We start from the raw sequence: 17,484 nt of genomic DNA, 5'->3' as shown, positions 1-17,484 counted from the left end.
AGTTTGCCCTTATTAAGGATTATATTGATAGGCTGCGTTTTACTACTACGCATGATGATTTTAATAGATATAATATGCATGTGCTTTCTGCTCCTACTTGCAATTATTATGAGAGAGGAACTACATCTCCGCCTCTCCATGTTTCCCATATGATAAAATTGCAAGAAACTGTTTATACTATGCAGTGGCCTTTACTAGGTGTGCATGAATTGTTCTTTTATGACATGCCGATGCATAGGGAGAGAGTTAGACTTCGTTGTTGCATGATATATGTTACTTTTTGCTCACTACTAAATCACAAATCATTGTTTTGGCTTTGATATACCTTGGGATCCGGGTGGATCCATTACTTGAGCACTATATGCCTAGCTTAATGGCTTTAAAGAAAGCGCTGCCAGGGAGACAACCCGGAAGTTTTAGAGAGTCATTTATTTCTGTTGTGTGCTTTTATAAAGTACAAATCCATTGTATCATAAAAATAATGTGCCAAGATTTGCCTTTAGGATGTTTACATTGCGTGTTGGTTTGTGCGGTGCAAAACAGAAACTTTGGCTGTAGTGCGCGATTTTACATTTTTTACTGGAATGTCAAAAGGTTCTGAAACCTTTTCACTGTCTTTCTATACAAATTTTTTTATTTTTCATAACTTTTTTCAGAATTTTTGGAGTACCAGAAGTATGGTGAATGTTCAGATTATTACAGACTGTCCTGTTTAAGACAGGTTCTGTTTTTGATGCATAGTTTGCTTGTTTTGATGAAACTATCAATTTCTATCAGTGGATTAAGCCATGGAAAAGTTATATTACAGTAGCTACAATGCAAAAACAAAATATGAATTGGTTTGCAATAGTACTTAGAGTAGTGATTTGCTTTATTATACTAACGCATCTTACCGAGCTTTCTGTTGAGTTTTGTGTGGATGAAGTGATCAAAGATCGAGGAGGTCTCGATATGAGGAGAAGGTGGAGAGGTAAGAGCTAAATCTTGGGGATGCCCAAGGCACCCCAAGTAAATATTTAAGGAGACTCAAGCATCTAAGCTTGGGGATGCCCCGGAAGGCATCCCATCTTTCTTCAACAAGTATTGGTATGTTTTCGGATTCGTTTCGTTCATGTGATATGTGCAAATCTTGGAGCGTATTTTGCATTTAGTTTTCACTTTTCTTTGATGCACCATGCTGGTATGAGATAGTCCATGGTTGATTTATAGAATGCACTTTGCACTTCACTTATATGTTTTGAGTATGGCTTTATAGAATGATTCATGTGCTTCGCTTATATCATTTGAAGTTAGGATTGCCTGTTTCCCTACACATAGAAAACCGCCATTTGTAGAATGCTCTTTTGCTTCACTTATATTTGTTAGAGCATGGGCATATCTTTTGTAGAAAGAATTACACTCTCTTGCTTCACTTATATCTATTTAGAGAGTTGACAGGAACTGGTCATTCACATGGTTAGTCATTAAATCCTACATAAAACTTGTAGATCACTGAATATGATATGTTTGATTCCTTGCAATAGTTTTGCGATATAAAGATGGTGATATTAGAGTCATGCTAGTGGGTAGTTGTGGATTTTAGAAATACTTGTGTTGGAGTTTGTGATTCCCGTAGCATGCACATATGGTGAACCATTATGTAACGAAGTTGGAGCATGAGGTATTTATTGATTGTCTTCCTTATGAGTGGCGGTCGGGGACGAGTGATGGTCTTTTCCTACCAATCTACTGCCCTAGGAGCATGCGCGTAGTACTTTGTTTCGATGACTAATAGATTTTTGCAATAAGTATGTGAGTTCTTTATGACTAATGTTGAGACCATAGATTATACGCACTCTCACCCTTCCATCATTGCTAGCCTCTTCGGTACCACCTCGAGAGTTGGTGCAAACTTCGCCAGTGCATCCAAACCCCGTGATACGGTACGCTCTATCACACATAAGCCTCCTTATATCTTCCTCAAAACAGCCACCATACCTACCTATCATGGCATTTCCATATCCATTCCGAGATATATTGCCATGCAACTTGCATCATCATCATATACATGACTTGAGCATTTATTGTCATATTGCTTTGCATGATCGTAAGATAGCTAGCATGATGTTTTCATGGCTTGTCCGTTTTTTGATGTCATTGCTACGCTAGATCATTGCACATCCCGGTACACCGCCGGAGGCATTCATATAGAGTCATATTTTGTTCTAGTATCGAGTTGTAATATTGAGTTGTGAGTAAATAAAAGTGTGATGATCATCATTATTAGAACATTGTCCCATGTGAGGTTACCAATATAAAAGTGGCCAAAGAAGCCCCCCAAAAAAAAGAGAGAGGCCAAAGAAGCCTACATAAAAAAGAGGGAAAATAAAAAATGAGAGAAAAGAGAGAAGGGACAATGTTACTATCCTTTTACCACACTTGTGCTTCAGAGTAGCACCATGTTCTTCATATAGAGAGTCTCTTGAGTTATCACTTTCATATACTAGTGGGAATTTTCATTATAGAACTTGGCTTGTATATTCCAACGATGGGCTTCCTCAAGTGTCCTAGGCCTTCATGAGCAAGCAAGTTGGATGCACACCCACTTAGTTTCAGTTTGAGCTTTCATACACTTATAGCTCTAGTGCATCTGTTGCATGGCAATCCCTACTCCTCGCATTGACATCAATTGATGGGAATCTCCATAGCCCATTGATTAGCCGCGTCGATGTGATACTTTCTCCCTTTTTGTCTTCTCCACACCACCTCCGCCATCATATTCTATTCCACCTATAGTGCTATGTCCATGGCTCACACTCATGTATTGCGTGAAGGTTGAAAAAGTTTGAGAATAATAAAGTATGAAACAATTGCTTGGCTTGTCATCGGGGTTGTGCATGATTTAACATTTTTTGTGACGAAGATGGAGCATAGCCAAACTATATGATTTTGTAGGGATGAACTTTCTCTGGCCATGTTATTTTAACAATACATGATAACTTTATTAGTATGCTTGAAGTATTATTGTCTTAATGTCAAATGATAGACTATTGCTTTGAATCACTCATGTCTTAATATTCATGCCATGATTAGATTATATGGCTAAGATTATGCTAGGTAGCATTCCACATCAAAAATTATTATTTTTATCATTTACCTACTCGAGGACGAGCAGGAATTAAGCTTGGGGATGCTGATACGTCTCCGTCGTATCTATAATTTTTGATTGTTTGATGCCAATATTCTACAACTTTCATATACTTTTGGGAACTTTTTAGACTATTTTTGGGACTAACATATTGATCCAATGCCCAGTGCCAGTTCCTGTTTATTGCATGTTTTTTGTTTCGCGAAAAATCCATATCAAACGGAGTCCAAACGGGATAAAAACTTACAGAGTTTTTTTGGAATATATGTGATTTCTGGGAAGAAGAATCAACGCTAGATGATGCCCGAGGGGGCCACGAGGCAGGGGGCACGCCCCTCACCCTCGTGGACACCCTGTAAGGCAGTTGGTGTCCTTCTTTCGCCGCAAGAAAGCCAATATCTGAATACAAATGGTGTTAAAATTTCAGCCCAATCGGAGTTACGGATCTCTGGCAATATAAGAAACGGTGAAAGGCCAGAATCTGGAACACGGAAACAGAGAGAGACAGAGATACAAATCCAATCTTGGAGGGGCTCTCGCCCCTCCGCCGCCATGGAAGCCATGGACCACGGGGTAAACCCATCTCCCATCTAGGGAGAAGGTCAAGGAAGAAGAAGAAGAAGGGGGCTCTCTTCCCCTCTCTCCCGGTGGCGCCGGAACACCGCCGGGGCCATCATCGTGTGACGGCGATCTACACCAACACCTCCGTCATATTCACCAACATCTTCATCACCTTCCCCCATCTATCTACAGTGGTCCACTCTCCCGCAACCCACAGTACCCTCTACTTGAACATGGTGTTTTATGCTTCATATTATTATCCAATGATGTGTTGCCATCCTATGATGTCTGAGTAGATTTTCGTTGTCCTATCGGTAATTGGTGAATTGTTATGATTGGTTTAATTTTCTTGTGGTTATGTTGTTGTCCTTTGGTGCCCATCATATGAGCGCGCGCGTGGATCACACCATAGGATTAGTTGTATGTTGATAGGACTATGTATTGGAGGGCAAGAGTGACAGAAGCTTCAACCTAGCATAGAATTGATGCATACGGGATGGAAGGGGGACCAATATATCTTAATGCTATGGTTGGGTTTTACCTTAATAAACATTAGTAGTTGCGGATGCTTGCTAATAGTTCCAATCATAAGTGCATAGAATTCCAAGTCAGGGATGACATGCTAGCAGTGGCCTCTCCCACATAAAACTTTTTATCGGTCTAGTAAAGTAGTCAATTTCTTAGGGACAATTTCGCAACTCCTACCACCACTTTTCCACACTCGCTATACTAACTTTATTGCTTCTTTACCTAAAACAGCCCCTAGTTTTATTTATGAGCTCTTTATATTCTTGCAAACATATCCCGTTACACCTACAAAGTACTTCTAGTTTTATACTTGTTCTAGGTAAAGCGAACTCAAGCGTGCGTAGAGTTGTATCGGTGGTTGATGAAACTTGAGGGAATATTTGTTCTACCTTTAGCTCCTCGTTGGGTTTGACACTCTTACTTATCGAAAGAGGCTACAATTGATCCCCTATACTTGTGGGTTATCAAGGTACCAAAGTAATCCAGGAGTGGATCACTGGACAGCGGTCAAGAACAGCCTGAAATACCTGAAAAGGACTAAGGATATGTTTCTCGTTTATGGAGGTGACAAAGAGCTCGTCGTAAATGGTTACGTCGATGCGAGCTTTGACACTGATCCGGATGACTCTAAGTCACAAACTGGATACATATTTTTATTGAATGGTGGAGCTGTTAGTTGGTGTAGTTCTAAGCAGAGCGTCATGGCGGGATCTACGTGTGAAGCGGAATACATAGCTTCTTCGGAAGCAGCAAATGAAGGAGTCTGGATGAAGGAGTTCATATCCGATCTAGGTGTAATACCTAGTGCATCGGGTCCAATGAAAATCTTTTGTGACAATACTGGTGCAATTGCCTTGGCAAAGGAATCTAGATTTCACAAGAGAACCAAGAACATCAAGAGACGCTTCAATTCCATCCGCGATCAAGTCAAGGAAGGAGACATAGAGATTTGCAAGATACATACGGATCTAAATGTTGCAGACCCATTAACTAAGCCTCTCTCACGAGCAAAACATGATCAGCACCAAGACTCCATGGGTGTTAGAATCATTACTGTGTAATCTAGATTACTGACTCTAGTGCAAGTGGGAGACTGAAGGAAATATGCCCTAGAGGCAATAATAAAGTTGTTATTTATATTTTATTATATCATGATAAATGTTTATTATTCATGCTAGAATTGTATTAACCGGAAACTTAGTACATGTGTGAATACATAGACAAACAGAGTGTCCCTAGTATGCCTCTACTAGACTAGCTCGTTAATCAAAGATGGTTAAGTTTCCTAGCCATAGACATGTGTTGTCATTTGATGAACGGGATCACATCATTAGAGAATGATGTGATGGACTAGACACATCCGTTAGCTTAGCACTATGATCATTTAGTTTATTGCTATTGCTTTCTCCATAACTTATACATGTTCCTATGACTATGAGATTATGCAACTCCCGAATATCGGAGGAACACTTAGTGTGCTATCAAACGTCACAACATAACTGGGTGATTATAAAGATGCTCTACAGGTGTCTCCGATGGTGTTTGTTGAGTTGGCATAGATCGATATTAGGATTTGTCACTTCGATTGTTAGAGAGGTATCTCTGGGCCCTCTCGATAATGCACATCATTATGAGCCTTGCAAGCAATGTGACTAATGAGTTAGTTACGGGATGATGCATTACGGAACGAGTAAAGAGACTTGCCGGTGATGAGATTGAACTTGGTATGATGATACCGACGATCGAATCTCGGCAAAGTAACATACCGATGATAAAGGGAACAACGTATGTTGTTATGCGGTTTGACCGATAAAGATCTTCGTAGAATATGTAGGAACCAGTATGAGCATCCAGGTTCCGCCATTGGTTATTGACGGGAGATGAGTCTCGGCCATGTCTACATAGTTCTTGAACCCGTAGGGTCCGCACGCTTAACGTTCGATGGTGATATGTATTGTGAGTTATGTGATTTGATGTACCAAAGGTTGTTCGGAGGCCAGGTGGAGGCGCCCCCCAGCCCAATCCTAATTGGGGGGGGGGGGCTTTCCTGCTCTCCCTCTTCCTCTTTCCTTCCCCTCCTAGTTGGACTAGGAAAGGGGGGAACCCACTCCTAGTAGGAGTAGGATTACCCCTTTGGGGCGCGCCCCATGAGGCCGGCCGGCCCTCTCCTCCCCTCCTTTATATACGGGGGAGAGGGCACCCCAAAGACACACAAGTTGATTTCTTAGCCGTGTGTGGTGCCCCCCTCCACAGATTTCCACCTCAGTCATATTGTCGTAGTGCTTAGGCGAAGCCCTGCGTCAGTAATTTCATCATCACCGTCAACACATCGTCGTGCTGACGAAACTCTCCCTCGGACTCAACTGGATCTAGAGTTCGAGGGAAGTTACCGAGCTGAACATGTGCAGATCGTGGAGGTGTCGTCCGTTCGGTACTTGATCGGTTGGATCATGAAGACGTTCGACTACATCAACTGCGTTACTGAATGCTTCCGCTTTTGGTCTACGAGGCTACGTAGACACACTCTCCCCTCTCCTTGCTATGCATCTCCTAGATAGATCTTGCATGATCGTAGGAATTTTTTTTTGAAATACTGCGTTCCCCAACAGTATTTTGCAAATTTCTATGTCTACAATGCTCTTCATAGAGCTACTCTAGCTAATTGCTCCCACTTTTAATATGTATCCAGATTGAGACCCAGAGTCATCTGAATCGGTGTGTAAAGCTTGCATTGACGTGACCCTTTACGACGAACTCTTTATCACCTCCATAACCGAGAAACATTTCCTTAGTCCTCTTAGGTAACTAAGGATAATTTTGACCGTTATCTAGTGACCTTCTCCTGGATCACCATTGTACCCCTTGCCAAACTCATGTCAAGGTACACAATAGGTCTGGTACACAGCATGGCATACTTTATAGAACCTATGGCTAAGGCATAGGGAATGACTTTCATTCTCTCTTTCACTTCTGCCGTGGTTGGGTTTTGAGTCCTACTCAACTTCACACCTTGCAACATAGACAAGAACCTTTTCTTTGACTGATCTATTTTGAATTTCTTCAAAAAAAATTGCCAAGGTATATATTTTGTGGAAGTCCTATTAAGCGTTTCGATCTATCCCTATAGATCTTGATGCCCAATATGTAAGTAGCTTCACCGAGACCTTTTATTGAAAAATTCATATTCAAGTATCTTTTTTATGCTATCAAGAAATTCTATATAATTTCCAATCAACAATATGCCATCCACATATAATATTAGAAATGCTACAAAGCTCCCACTCACTTTCTTGTAAATATAGGCTTCTCCGAAAGTCTGTATAAAACCATATGCTTTGATCACCTCATCAAAGCATATATTCCAACTCCGAGATGCTTGCACCAGTCCATAGATGGATCGCTGGAGCTTGCACACTTTGTTAGTACCTTTAGGATCGACAAAACCTTCTAGTTGCATCATATACAACTCTTCTTTGAGAAATTCATTAAGGAAAGCAGTTTTGACATCCATTTTCCAGATTTCATAATCATAAAATGCGGCAATTGCTAACATGATTCGGATAGACTTAAGCATCGCTACGAGTGAGAAAGTCTCATCGTAGTAAACTCCTTGAACTTGTCGAAAACCTTTCGCGACAAGTCGAGCTTTGTAGATAGTAACACTACCATCAGTGTCCGTCTTCCTCTTGAAGATCCATTTACTCTCAATGTCTTGCCGATCATTGGGCAAGTCCACCAAAGTCCACACTTTGTTCTCATACATGGATCCTATCTCAGATTTCAAGGCCTCAAGCCATTTGTTGGAATCTGGGCTCATCATAGATTCTTCGTAGTTCATAGGTTCGTCATGGTCTAGTAACATGACTTCCAGAACAGGGTTACCATACCACTCTGGTGCGGATCGTGCTCTGGTTGACCTACGAGGTTCAGTAGCAACTTGATCTAAAGTTTCATGATCATTATCATTATCTTCCTCTCTAGTTGGTGTAGGCATCACGAGAACGGTTTTCTGTGATGAGCTACCTTCCAATTCGAGAGAAGGTACAATTACCTCATCAAGTTATACTTTCCTCCCACTCACTTCTTTCGAGAGAAACTCCTGCTCTAGAAAGGATCCATTCTTAGCAACAAAGATCTTACCTTCGGATCTGTGGTAGAAGGTGTACCCAACAGTTTCTTTTTGGGTATCCAATGAAGACGCACTTCTCCTATTTGGGTTCGAGCTTACCAGGCTGAAGCTTTTTCACATAAGCATCGCAACCCCAAACTTTAAGAAACGACAGCTTAGGTTTCTTGCCAAACCACAGTTCATACGGTGTCATTTCAATGGATTTAGATGGTGCCCTATTTAACGTGAATGCAGCTGTCTCTAATGCATAACCCCAAAACGATAGTGGTAAATCGGTAAGAGACATCATAGATCACACCACATCTAATAAAGTCCGGTTATGACGTTCGGACACACCATTACACTGTGGTGTTCTAGGTGGCGTGAGTTGTGAAACTACTCCACATTGTTTTAAATGAAGGCCAAACTTGTAACTCAAATATTTGCCTCCGCGATCAAATTGTAGAAACTTTATTTTTCTTGTTACGATGATTCTCCACTTCACTCTGAAATTCTTTAAACTTTTCAAATGTTTCAGACTTGTGTTTCATTAAGTAGATATACCCATATCTGCTCAAGTCATCTGTGAAGGTTAGAAACTAACGATACCCGCCGCGAGCCTCAATACTCATCGGACCGCATACATCGGTATGTATTGTTTCCAATAAGTCATTAGCTCGCTCCATTGTTCCAGAGAACAGAGTTTTATTCATCTTGCCCATGAGGCATAGTTCACAAGTATCAAATGATTCATAATCAAGTGATTCCAAAAGCCCATCTACATGGAGTTTCATCATGCACTTTACACCAATATGACCTAAACGGCGGTGCCACAAATATGTAGCACTATCATTATCAACTTTGCATCTTTTCGCATCAATATTATGAATATGTGTATCATTACGATCGAGATTCAATAAACCATTTACATTGGGTGTATGACCATAGAAGGTTTTATTCATGTAAACAAAACAACAATTATGCTATGACTTAAATGAATAATTGTATCGCAATAAACATGATCCAATCATATTCATGCTCAACGCAAACACCAAATAACATTTATTTAGGTTCAACACTAATCCCGAAGGTAGAGGGAGTGTGCAATGGTGATCTTATCAACCTTGGAATGACTTCCAACACACATCGTCACCTCGCCCTTAACTAGTCTCTGTTCATTCTGCAACTCCTGTTTCGAGTTACTAATCTTTGCAACTGAACTAGTATCAAATACCCAGGGGCTACTACGAACACTAGTAAGGTACACATCAATAATCTGTGTATCAAATATACCTTTGTTCACTTTGCCATCCTTCTTATCTACCAAATGTTTGGGGCAGTTCCACTTCCAGTGACCATTTCCTTTGCAGTAGAAGCACTCAGTTTCAGGCTTGGGTCCAGCTTTGGGCTTCTTCATGGGAGTGGCAACTTGCTTGCCATTCTTCTTGAAGTTCCCTTTCTTTCCCTTGCCCTTTTTCTTGAAACTAGTGGTCTTGTTAACCATCAACACTTGATGCTCTTTCTTGATTACTACCTTCGCCAATTTCAGCATCACAAAGAGCTTGGAAATTTTTTTAGTCATCCCTTGCATATTATAGTTCATCGCGAAGATCTAGTAGCTTGGTGATAGTGACTAGAGAACTCTGTCAATCACTATCTTATCTGGAAGATTAACTCCCACTTGATTCAAGCGATTGTAGTACCTAGACATTCTGAGCACATGCTCACTGGCTGAGCTATTCTCCTCCATCTTGTAGGCAAAGTACTTGTCAGAAATCTCATACCTCTCGACACGGGCATGAGTCTGAAATACCAATTTCATCTCTTGGAACACCTCATATGCTCCATGGCATTCAAAACGTTTTTGAAGTCCCGGTTCTAAGACGTAAAGCATGGTGCACTAAACTATCAAGTAGTCATCACTTTGAGCTTGCCAGACGTTCATAACATCTGCATCTGCTCCTACAATAGGTCTGTCACCTAGTGGTGCATCAAGGACATAATCTTTATGTGTAGCAATGAGGATAATCCTTAGATCACGGACCCAGTCCGCATCATTACTACTATCATCTTTCAACTTATTCTTCTCTAGGAACATATCAAAAAAATAGGAGCTATATCGCGAGCTATTGATCTACAACACAGATATGCAAATACTATTAGGACTAAGTTCATGGTAAATTAAGTTCAATTAATCATATTACTTAAGAACTCCCACTTAGATAGACATCCCTCAAGTCATCTAAATTATACGTGATCCAAATCAACTAAACCATGTCCGGTCATCACGTGAGATGGAGTAGTCATCAATGGTGAACATATCTATGTTGATCATATCTACTATATGACTCACGTTCGACCTTTAAGTCTCCAGTGGTCCGAGGCCATGTCTATATGTGCTAGGCTCGTCAAGTTTAACCCGAGTATTCTGCATGTGCAAAACTGTCTTGCACCCGTTGTATGTGAACGTAGATCCTGTCACTGTCGGATTACGGGTTCCGGCAAAAACCTTGAGGTTCAAACTCTACGGTGCACACGAAGACCTCTCTCCCCCTAGCTCACACTCTCACCACGATCTCAAAGCCTAGCTCGCTAAACCCACGGAACAAGGGACATGAGAGTTTATACTGGTTCGGGCCACTGATGTGGTGTAATATCCTACTCTAGTTTGGTGTGGTGGATTGCCTTGTAGGCTGGGGATGAACAATTACAAGGGAAGAACAACCTCCTGAGGAGAGGCGTTCTCGAGCTCGATGAGCTTGTGTGGTTGGGGATGATCTGAATGATCCGTCCAAGATCAGTCCTCCCCCCCCCCCCATGGTGGTGGCTAGTCCTATTTATAGAGGCCCGGGCCCTCTTCCAAAATATTAGGCGGGAAGGGATCCCACAACGGCCAGTTTGAAGGGGGAGAACTAGTACAAGTTATCCTGACAAAAGGTGGTCTTTGCCTGCCAAAGGCTCTGGTGGTGACGCTGTCGTGGGTTCTGCGATGACCTCCGTCCTGCCGTCCTGCTGGTCTTGGTCTCGTTGCACCGATATGGAAACCTTTGCCTGAAGCCTCGTGACTCCTCGCCCGCACCTGCCTCTTTAGCATCAAAGAGGCAACTGGTACTCTGCGCCCGCTGGCGTCCGCCTGGCCTTGGTCGTCACGGATCACGTCACGGGAACCTTGCGAGGTGCCCCTCGCCCTGATCTCTCCGCTCCTTGTGAGACAGCCTAGTGAGGCTACCCCTGAGGAGGTCTTGTGTCATCCACCTCGCGAGGCTTGGCCCCTCGCGAGGGTCTTGAGTGTTTGCTGATGAAGATGGGTCGTACCAGGCCGTTAGTGGAGCCACGTCATGGGCCGCGGGCAGGCAAGTCTGGGGACCCCGGTTCCCAAAATGCCGACAGTAGCCCCCGGGACCAAGGCGCGCTCAGACTTGGCTACGAGGCGTAGCCAAGGGTCAAGTGTGAAGCGCCGCGGGACCCCAACAGCCTGCGGCCTTGATTGACGTGTGGTGATTGATAGGGCGTGGGCGTCTCCGCTTCCCCATGCTGCCTCGACAACTGCCCAACTTGATGAGTCCCTGTTGCATTCAGAAAAAGGTCATCATTAGCTTAGATCATGGAGGTCGGCGGTTGGCCCCCCCTTGGCTATAAATGAGGGGAGGAGCAGGGCCCCCGTTGCTCATCTCTTCCTCCATTCCGCCCGCTTCTTCTTCTTTGCCGCAACACCCATGGCGCCAGTGAAGAGGTTCTCGGCCACCAAGAAGGGGAAAGCTTGCCAGGAGGGGCCTGGCTCGCCACCGCCTAAGAGCGGGCGCGGTCGCCCGCGCAAGCATGCCGCAACCCCCGCTGCGGTCCCTTGTGGGCGTGGGCGAACTCCCTCGGGGTCCGGTGCCATCCTTGGCGGCCACGACGGTGGGAGCCGCCTAGGTTGGGGCAGCCCCGTCAATGAGGGGAGGCGCGCCATGGTCGCTCGGCCTCCCCGGCCACGCTTCCACTCGGCGGAGGTGGTGCCGGAGTTTGTCGTGTGGTCAGAGAACCCGGTCGGCACTTGGCTTCAACTTCCGCGCTCCTTCGCCGGCGAACTGCCGGCCCCAGGTCCCGACGGCCTCTGGCTGCAGGGCGACGGCTGCTGCAGCAAGGCTTCGTGGGTCGCGGTGGAGATCTCTACTGTGGGCGACATAGCCCTGGCCCGCGGACGGCAGACGTTCGCCCGCGCGCATGGCCTGGGCAGGCGGTGCACCCTCCACTTCAAGTTCGACGGGGCGGCAACCCTCTTCATGAGGGTGTTCAGGGAAGACGGTCGCCGCACCGGATGCTGCGCTGAAGACGACGATGATGGCGAGGCGCTCGGCCTTGGCGATGGTCGTGACAAGCACGAGGGTGAACTCACCCTTAGTGGTGGCTGCGGTTCGCCCAGCTATGGCAGCTCCTCCTCCGGCGAGAACACCAGCAGCGGCGGCTACGACCATCTATCACGCCGTCGGGCACGCTTCGAGGACGGTGGTGGGTTGTCCCATCGTCGCGCCCCGATGAAGCGCGAGGAGGGCTCCGTCTGAATTCGGGGGCCGATCCTCGTGAGCAGCCGCGTCGTAGGAGCCGCTTTTGCTTGTCCTCTCCTTCCCTTTCCTCTTGCATTGTGAGAAACGAGTATGGAGCCCTGCGGGGCCGTGTAATGAACCATGGTGCTTACTGATACATCTCCAACGTATCTATAATTTATGAAGTATTCATGTCAAGTTTACAATAGTTTTATATGATTTTGGTATGATTTGATTAGAACTAACCCGGATTGGCGCTGCTTTCAGCAGAACTACCGTGGTGTTTTTTTTGTGCAAAAATAAAAGTTCTCGGAATGCGATGAAAATCAACAGAGAATTTTTCTGGAAAATATAAAAAATACTAGAACAAAAATCTACCGAAGGGGAGTCCCGTGGGCCCCACGAGGGTGGTGGTGCACCGACCCCCCCTGGGCGCGCCCCTGTGCCTCGTGGACTTCCCGTGGGGCCCCCTGACTTGTTCTCAACGCCAACCTCTCCTATAAATGCCCAAACCTTCGGAAAATAACCTAGATCGGAAGTTCCGCCACCGCAAGCCTCTGTAGCCACGAGAAATCAATCTAGGCCCTCTCTGGCACCCTGCCGGAGGGGGCCATCATCACCGAAGGCTATGGAGGAGGATCCCGGAGGGGCCATCATCACCATGAAGGCCAAGGACCAGAGGGAGAACCTCTCCCCATCCAGGGGGAGGCCATGGAGGAGGAAGCACAAGGGGGAGAACCTCTCCTCCTCTCTCTCGGTGGCGCCGGAGTGCCATCGGGAGGGGAATCATCGCCGCGGTGATCGTCTTCATCAACATCACCATCATCATCACCATCCTCATCTCTTTTACGCGGTCCACTCTCCCGCACCCCGCTGTAATCCCTACTTGAATATGGTGCTTTATGCCACATATTATGATCCAATGATGTGTTGCCATCCTATGATGTTTTGAGTAGATATCCTTTGTCTTTGGGTTGATTGATGATCTAGATTGGTATGAGTTGTATGTTTTATTTTGGTGCTATCCTATTGTGCCATCTGTGTCGCACAAGCATGAGGGATTCCCGTTGTAGGGTGTTGCAATACGTTCATGATTCGCTTATAGTGGGTTGCTTGAGTGACAGAAGCATAAACCCGAGTAAGGGGGTTGTTGCGTATGGGATAAAGGGGACTTGATGCTTTAATGCTATGGTTGTGTTTTACCTTAATGATCTTTAGTAGTTGCGGATGCTTGCTAGAGTTCCAATCATAAGTGCATATGATCCAAGAAGAGAAAGTATGTTAGCTTATGCCTCTCCCTCATATGAAATTGCAATGACGACTAACGGTCTTGTTAACAATTGCCTAAGACAATTTCGCACACCAATCCATCATTATTCCACACTCGCTATTTATAATACTTAAGTAATATATTCTAACTTTATGATAACAACACCTATTTTTATGTTTTAGCTCTCCGATATCATGCAAAGTTATCCTCTTCATACCCACAACGTAGTTTTATTTCTCATTTCTAGTTGGAAGCAAACGTTCGGTGTACGTAGAGTCGTATCAGTGGCAGATAAGACTTGAGATAATATTGATCTTACCTTTAGCTCCTTGTGGGTTCGACACTCCATAGTTATCACTTCCACCTTTGGGAATTGCTACGATGTTTCCCTACACTTGGGGATTATCACTTACGTTGCTTTTGTGGTGTGTTTATTGCTTCCGAGTTGTGTTGTGAGATCTATGCCCTATACGGGTGTAGAGGGGTAACTTAGCTCGATGCATCCAGGGTAGCTTTGACCTCATGAGGGAGCGCGTCTCTGGGCACCTGGTGGGGCTTCCCCACTGTTGATTCGGGCGACATCGCGAGGCTTCACGGCGGCGTTCCCCCCCCCCCCCCCCCCGTACAAGGTCCATCCACCGCATGGCGTCCTGTTGTGTCTCATCAAACGTTAGGACCCGTGCGGAGCGATGCCTGACCTCGTGAGGGAGAACCGCTTCTGCTCCATAGACGAGGAAGAACGGGGTCTCGCCTGTTGGCTTGGTGGCGGTGGTGCGGATGGACCACAGCACAGACTAGAGCTCGTCGTTCCAGCCCCTGCCGCATGCTTCGAGCTTCTTCTTGAAGGTCCGGGTCTTGAGGCCTCTCAAGACCTCTGCGTTGGCACGCTCAGCTTGGTCATTGCTGCTGGGTTGTGCCACCGAAGCGTAGCAAATCTGTGTTCCAAGGTTAGCACAATAGGTCTTGAAGAGATTGCTAGTGAACTGTGAGCCGTTGACGGTGATGATGCGGTTAGGGACCCCGAACCGGCTCACGAGGCCCTTGATGAACTTAACTGCTGACCCGGCTGGGATGGTGCAGACGACTTCCACCTCTGCCCATTTGGTGAAGTTGTCGATGGCGACGTAGAGGTAGCGGTAGCCCCCAGGCGCTCGCAGGAACGGACCCAGGATATCCAGCCCCCAGATCGCGAATGGCCATGAAAGTGGGATAGTCTGGAGGCCCTGGGCAGGCTAGTGGATTTGCTTGGCATGGAATTGGCAGGCCTCGCAGGACCTCACCAACTCGGCCGCGTCGTTGAGTGTCGTGGGCTAGTAGAACCTGCTGCCGAACGCCTTGCTGACCAGGGTGCGTGCCGAGGAGTGGTGCCCGCAATCTCCACCGTGTATGTCAACTAGCAGCTCGTTCCCCTGCTCCCTGGAGATGCATCGCAAGGAAACATTATTTGGTCACTTTCTGTATAACTCACCATCCTGTATGCAGTATGCCGTAGCCTGTCGGGCCACGCGCTCTGCATCCTCCTCTTTCTCCGGCAGTGTCCCTCGTATCAGGTACGCCTTGAATTCCTCGGTCCAGCATCCCTCCGAGGCTCGAGCACCAGGAGAAGACGTGCTCCTGATGTCGGACCACAAGCGGGGGCTCCCGAGGCTGGTGGCTGGGGGAGTTCCTCTCGAGGTGATGTAGTCTCCGTAGTCGCGGGGGTCGCCGAAGGCTTGAAGAGTTGTTCTTCGAAAACACCAGGTTCTTGGGGTAGATGTCTTGACGCCCTCTTGGCGATCTCGTCGGCCTCCTTGTTGGTGCCGCGTGGCACATGTTGTAGCTCTAGGCCTAAGGATTGCTTCTCCATCTTGCGTGCCTCCGCGAGGTAGGCCTCCATATGCTCGTCCCTTGGTCCGTACACCTTGTTAGAGAAGTTGACGAGGAGCTGGGAGTCGCCCTTGATGCTGAGACGCTTCACCCCCAAGGCCGCCGCTGCCTTGAGGCCAGCGATCAACCCCTCGTATCCCGCAATGTTGTTGGAGACATTCTCACCCTGCTGGAAGCAAAGCTGCACGGTGTAGTATAGCTTGTCTTGGGTGGGCAAGATGAGCACAGCGCCAGCCCCCGGGCCTTGGCGTGCGAAGGCGCCATCGAAGTACATGACCCAACCATATGGTGCTTCACTTCCTGGCGAGAGAGATAGGCTCTCGCCAACTTCAGGTTCCGGGGCGTCGGTCCATTCGGCTACGAAGTCGGCTAGGGCGGCTCCCTTGATGACCCTGGTTGTGCTGAACTCGGGCTGAAATGCCTGAAGTTCGATGTTCCACTTGGCGACCCTTCCTGCGGCATTAGGGCTCTGGAGCACCCTCTCCAGTGAGTAAGCAGAGACGACCTTGATCGGGTGGCCTTAGAAGTAATGGCACAGCTTGCGTGAGGCCACCAGGAGCGCGAGCAAAAGCTTCTGGGGCATGGGGTACTACGCCCTTGCGTCCCGCAATACTGTGTTGACGAAGTACACCGGGTGCTCGACGAAGGCAGGAGCGTCGATGGAGTCCGCAACTGCTGGAGGTTGCGACACCTCCGGAGGTGGGGTGACCTCCGGAGCTTGGTCACCTTTCGGGGCCTCTGTCGGCCCTTGAACGCCATCTTGTGGGGCGTGATCGTCTGTGGGGATCGTCTTGGTCTTAGCGGCATCATCTTGTGACCGCACCATTCCAGCTGAGGGCGCGACATTGCGTTGCGGGTTCTTGGCCCGGCGCTCCTCCCGAACTGCCACCAACACCGCGCTGGCGGAGTGAGGTGTAGAAGCCAGATAGAGCACCAGAGGCTCGAGGGGGCGAGGTGCCACCATCACCGATGGGCTGGTTAGGTACCTCTTGAGGTCTTGAAACGCCAGATCTTCCTCTGGGGTCCATTCGAACGGGGCCTTCTTCCTCATCAGCTTGAAGAACGGTAGGGCACGCTCCCCCGGCTTGGAGATGAAGCGCCCCAGCGAGGTCACGCAGCCTGCAAGCTTCTGCATTTCCTTGAGAGTTTGCAGTGGGCTCATCTCTTCTATTGCCTTGACCTTCTCGGGGTTAGCCTCGATCCCCCTGTGAGACACGAGGAAACCCAGTAGCTTGCCGGAGGGGACACCGAACACGCACTTCTCCGGGTTGAGCCACAAATCCACCTGGCGCAGGCTAGCGAAGGTATCCTCCATGTCCTGAATTAGGGTTCTCGCCTCCCGAGATTTTACCATGTTGTCATCACCGTAGGCTTCAGCGTTTCTCCCGAGCTGTTGACCCAGGGCGATGTGCATCAGCCGCTGGAAGGTCGCCCAGCATTGCGCAGTCCGAGCGGCATGCAGGTGTAGCAGTACACCCCGCACGGGGTCAAGAAGGCG

General features: G+C 46.9%; 1 protein-coding gene across 1 annotated transcript; it reads right to left on the bottom strand.

Annotated features, from left to right (window-relative positions):
* Positions 1-15,666: 15,666 nt before the first annotated feature.
* LOC147971216 (uncharacterized) lies at positions 15,667-17,037 on the bottom strand. The gene is made up of 2 exons (XM_087523873.1): positions 16,600-17,037; positions 15,667-16,491 (listed from the first exon to the last, which is right to left on the bottom strand). The coding sequence occupies exons 1-2, from the start codon at positions 17,035-17,037 to the stop codon at positions 15,667-15,669; spliced, it is 1,263 nt and encodes a 420-aa protein (XP_087379999.1).
* Positions 17,038-17,484: the final 447 nt, after the last annotated feature.

Source organism: Triticum urartu, chromosome 5A, assembly GCF_056163025.1.
Source record: "Triticum urartu cultivar PI428250 chromosome 5A, HENAU_Tu73, whole genome shotgun sequence".
Taxonomy (NCBI): Eukaryota; Viridiplantae; Streptophyta; class Magnoliopsida; order Poales; family Poaceae; genus Triticum; species Triticum urartu.
Note: the sequence above shows the minus strand (reverse complement) of the source record. Positions and strands in the feature narration are given on the sequence as shown.